The 5,125-nt window shown below is 43.2% G+C and overlaps 1 protein-coding gene across 1 annotated transcript in view; it reads left to right on the plus strand.

Moving 5' to 3' along the window:
* The window catches only part of oma1 (OMA1 zinc metallopeptidase), a 13,054-nt gene extending 8,645 nt beyond the window's left edge, over positions 1-4,409 (plus strand). Inside the window, exons 7-8 of the mRNA XM_030083512.1 lie at positions 367-516; positions 3,279-4,409. Of these exons, the coding sequence (XP_029939372.1) occupies positions 367-516; positions 3,279-3,602 (474 nt within the window). The 3' untranslated portion in view covers positions 3,603-4,409. The remainder of the gene's footprint in view (positions 1-366; positions 517-3,278) is intronic.
* The last annotated feature ends 716 nt before the right edge of the window (positions 4,410-5,125 follow it).

Raw genomic sequence — 5,125 nt, forward strand, 5'->3', positions numbered from 1 at the left:
ACAAAGAGTGTCTTTCCGCATCACTCTCTGATTACATGCTGCTTCAGCTGTGTCCACTGAATTACTATATTGATGTATTTTGGTTGAGATGCTGAAGAATTAAAGATGATCTGAGAACTTTTTGTTCCTCTTTGGATTTCCAGCATATCTGTATTCTCCTCTCAGCCAGTTCCCCAGGTGTTGTTTTCCTATTTGCCAATGGGGGGCACTGTTGTCAAAGTAATGTTAAGCAATTAGCCAGTGTAGATTTTTGTGTCTGCACAAGACTGAGGGACGCCTCTGTGTGTGTGTGTCTGTGCATGTGCGTGCGTGCGTGCGTGCGTGCGTGTGTGTGTGTGTGTGTGTGTGTGTGTGTTCCCATCCTAGGCATGTGCAGATGTTCGAGCAGGTCCTGTTTTCTGGCAGCAAATGGACATCAGAGACCAGCTGACGGGACAGCCGGAGCTCCCCGAGTGGCTGTCCACACACCCGTCTCACAGGAACAGATTCACTCAGCTGGACCGTCTCATACCGCAGGTACAGACACAAAGAAACAGTCCCCTAAGACTGATTCACCCCTTACAAATATAAACAAGCAGAGTTCTCGTTCACTTAAATGGAGTAGTGAAGTATGTGTTGTGCATCCGCTCCTCAGCTAGTTTCAGCTGGGATAGGCTCCTCCTGGGTAGAGGGTGAACAAACGTATGGACAGTTCTTATTTTTGTTTGCTTCAAATAAATGTGGAAAGACCTCTGATGCCCATGCGAGGAGCTTTCTCCAACACCTGTCTGCTGTTTAATCGAAACAGTGTAGCTTCAGGAGTTGTTGGAAGAAGCCTTAATGGGACTAATGAACCGTCTGGAGAGATGTATATCACCTGCAGACACAAAGGAGGACACAGAGGAAGAAGAGGCTCAGGGAGGAGAGGAAGTGATGCAGGGTTTTTAGGAAGACAGGAAAAACATTTTGCTGTGCCAGGGCCTTGGTGCCTGCCTAACTCAGAGTCTTGTAGGATTGGGGTGAAGGACCTGTGAGAAAACCGGCGCACATTAGCAGCTCAATGTCACTGGGCTTTGCACATTGTGCTGGCACGATGGCAAAACAATCAATGGTGTCTTAAGGCAAGAAGAAACAATTCACAAGTGTTTCACTGGAAACTGACCGCACTCACAATCCTTGTAACTTGTGTGTGTGTCCAAGGCAGAGGGATATTTACAATCGATCAGGCAGAAGTAAATTTAACCTTGAGTGTTAGCTAGATTGTCAGTATGCTTTCAGCCGCTCTGAGCGCAAAGACGAACAGATGGGTAAACCACTAATTGTCCATCAGGTGCCCGTGTGGCCGCTCGTTGTACAGTATGTGTCTGTGCGTCACATTGCATCCCTGTGTGGCAGATTGACCTCTATCAGCAGCCGTTGTTGCGGCCAGGCTGTAGCTACAGGCAGTGAAGTTAGGAAGACCGTTGCATGGGGATTAATCAGCCCGCTTTGTGCAGTGGTTGGGGTATTTTCCAATCCCCTCTTCACACCAGAACATTTGAACTAGCATAGCAGCGCAGATGAGCCAGTTAACAGCTGAGCTCAGTCAGGTGAAAGTGATGCATAATGTGATGTTTTTAACCTTGCGACGGGTGACAGTCTCAAGCTACTTAACCCAACTCTTCTGGGGGCACTCCACCTCCACTAGTGCGCTCATCATCCTTAAGCAAAGCGTATTAAGTCCACTGGTAACGTGAGAGCCTGTTGAGTGGGAAGCAGAGTGCATGTATGTGCTCAGGCTTGTAGGTGATTCTGAGTGAGATTAATGAGTTAGGGTGTGTGTGTGGGTGCATGAGGCAGCAAGAGAGTGTCTTCGACAGCAGGGATGTGATGGTGGGTAGCATCCACCCGCTCCGTCTCTCCAGGAGAGACGTTGCATCTCATAATGTTTTACCAAAGACAGTGGCAAGGCATTAAAACAGTACAGACGAGGGATGGGGAAATTTTCTTTTCTATTTTTCTTGGGGTCTGCATGGAGGCAGTCCAAGCTGTAGGAAGACTACAGCCCTGCTCAATATAAATGTATCTCCTACTTGAATGTTCATTGATCTCTGGTTTTGATAAGCTGTTGATAAAGGGGATTTAAATTTTAATCCTTCAGCACACATCTGGTCATCACAAAATAAGTAAAAGAAAGTATGAAGCTTTACCTTCAGGAAACGAGTACATAAAGTCTGCTTGTCTCCGTTCTTTCTTTCACTGAGTGCCATCATGATTGCAGAGTAATGATTGTTAGCTCTGCTGGGAAAACCTGCCTACGAGCACAAACTTCAGACATTTAAAACAATAAATCAGACATCTTTGAAATAATAACAAGTTTGTGCCTCATATGCACTATTTTTTTTGTGACTGATTGTTTCTGATTGATCTCCCACAAAAAGTCAGAGACTTCTGGCTGAACAATGTCCAGGTCTGTTAAAGTCGGTCATTACAACCGTACGCTCAAAGCGCATCTTTGGGTAAAGCACATTTATAAAAATGGAATTTGCTCGTGTTGTTCGTTAGTAATTCATTGGCACAACTTACCGGTGTGTAACATCCAATTATCCTTCACAAAGTATGATGGAACTTTCCAAAATGTGGACAACATTCCTCTGAGAAAAAGCAACAGTGAATTCAGGGAGACCTTTTGTGTAGTTCTGGAGCCAAAACAAATTTCCACCTGTTACCTAAAAGTTTGCTTCATGACACAAAGACTACAATACTACATATCGTATTTAGACTACTGCAAGTCTAAAAAAAAAAAAAAAATCAATATGGAGCCAGAAGTATTCTTAGATTATCATTTAATTTTTGATCTTTGACTCTGTGATCTCCTAATGTATATTCCTTTACAGGATTAAGAACTGTTTTAAAATATGTGCTCTAAAAAAATTGTTACATTTTGAAATAATAAGGAAACAACACAATTTTTAAAAATGTCAGTCTTTCAGATTTGTGTATTTTTTAGTGATGTAGTCATAAAATCTGTTACTATAGATGTACTCTGAGATAGATTGATAATATTTAGGTTCCATGTTCCCACGGGCGCATGAGATTACAATGGTGAGCACAGTAGACATACCACAGTCATAATCTTTCAGTGCAGAGTTTGCATGTTCACTTGTTTTTTATGTTTGCTGACAGCAGCACTATGTGTATAGTTGCTTCAAAATTAGGGCTTGCCAATAGTTTGAGGATTTTTACAGCTCTTGTACATCAGTTTTGATGTATGTTTCACAGTGAGGTCCTTCAAGTATCTGTCTTTTTTTTCCCCTCAGGCTCTGGAGTTGAGGGAGAGTTGTGTGTGTCCTGCCCTACCGGCCACTGACCCACGCACCGTCTTCTCTAAGAGCGTAAAGGTGTTACTGGAAAAGTCAACGCACCAGGGGATCGTAGGACCAGAGAGGGCACTCATGCCCCACCCAACCAGCAGCCCCACCTCACTCCCCGCAGCTCTACCTGCAGCATTACTGGCCCAGTCTGAAACTCCTTTTAATGCAAATGTGGGCAAGTTGGGGGAAGTTGCCCAGGAAGCACCTCTTGTTGCTGCTGCTGCTGCTGCTGCTGCTGCTGGTGGGGGGGGCAGGATCCCATCCAACTGACAGGGGGTGTTCAGTCAGTCCTCTCAAACTTCCACTCGACAAATCTGACTGACTGCACTGGAGTATTTATTGTACTTGAGAGGCTTTTTCTTCTCGCCTGTCAAATTTCAAAGCCTGTTGGTGGTAAAGGTGGTGAAGTTTCCACCTATGGACGACCAGACGACCAGCACAGTGAAGCGTCTATATGGGGGGGCCGTGTGAGATAAGGTGAAAGTACAAACGAGTGGCAAAAGTCAGCAATATGATAGTGAGACTGTTATCCATGTCTTGCGACTCCAAAGATTGCAACATTAATTAGATAACCTTGGAGGCGGAAATGCTGAATTAATTAGCAAAGCTTCCATACGTCGTGAGATTAATATGTGCATTATTCATTGATACACAGCAACAGACGAGGGTAAGCACTTATGTGTGCATGTTGGAGGCTGCGACCACGGCAGGCAGAGGACATCTGCATTCTCATTACGGCTGCAGCGCTCTCATGCCACATACACAGCACTTTATGCATTCTCCAGCCAGAGGGGCTTAATGGTGTAAATTTATGCTGGGTTGTTTTTAGGGGGTTTTAAAACAGTCTTCTGCACATGAATGCCAATATTAGCTGTCAAGCTTTTAGAAATCTTTCAAGGGATTTTTATTTTGGTAAAAAAAAGAAAAAAATCTTATTTAACAAAGCAAGTTGAGTGAGTAAATGTTCACATTTACTGCAACCGCCTGCGGGAGCCGTCGCACAATGAAAAGAGGAGGCCAGTTATGGTTCAACTTCTGGTAATCCTTTATGCGTGTGTGCTGTAATAAAATTGTTACACTGTGAAATCAAAGTGGCACTACTGTGTTTTCATTTGGAGTAAATTATTTTATTTCTGTTATGCTTTTTTGGTGCAGAGCCTGTATCGGGCGAGGGAAACCACGGCGTTTTACACCTGTTATTAAGGCTTTATTTTAGAATCTGTGTTACAACAAGTGGTCAACGATTGTTTTTTTTTTTTTTAAACTGCCAAGAGAATCCAAGGGAATATATATATTTTTTGCATATCAATAACTCTGCAGAAACGTGCTCAGCTTGCAAGCAGAAAGCAATAAATAAGTAAAGATGGAGTAAAAGCTTTCGAGGATAAATGAATTATTTGGGATTTTTTTTTCCCTCCATTACAGAATCCATAAATTGGATGGATGGACCAGGAATGCACATTTATCAACTGAAGAAAAGGAGACTATGGAAAAAAAAAACCCTGTTTTTTTATGCTTTGTGAGAGGTTTTACCAGCCTGTCTGACATTGCATAATAACATCAAAACCCTCACCAACCACTTAGACAGTGGGTGAAAGATGAGTTTCTTTTGAAGTGTTTGTATTTGTGTATGCATGTGTGGTTGCAGCATTAATACTTATTGATGTGAGGCTCATGGGGAATTTCCTCGCTGGCCTCTCGCAGCCGATCAGAAAGATGTGAAGTTTGGAAATCTCGCAGATAATTTTCCACCACGCCAGTCGTAATCAAATGAAAGTCGCTAGAATTCCCAT

This window comes from Salarias fasciatus, chromosome 23 (assembly GCF_902148845.1).
Source record: "Salarias fasciatus chromosome 23, fSalaFa1.1, whole genome shotgun sequence".
In the NCBI taxonomy this organism is placed as follows: domain Eukaryota; kingdom Metazoa; phylum Chordata; class Actinopteri; order Blenniiformes; family Blenniidae; genus Salarias; species Salarias fasciatus.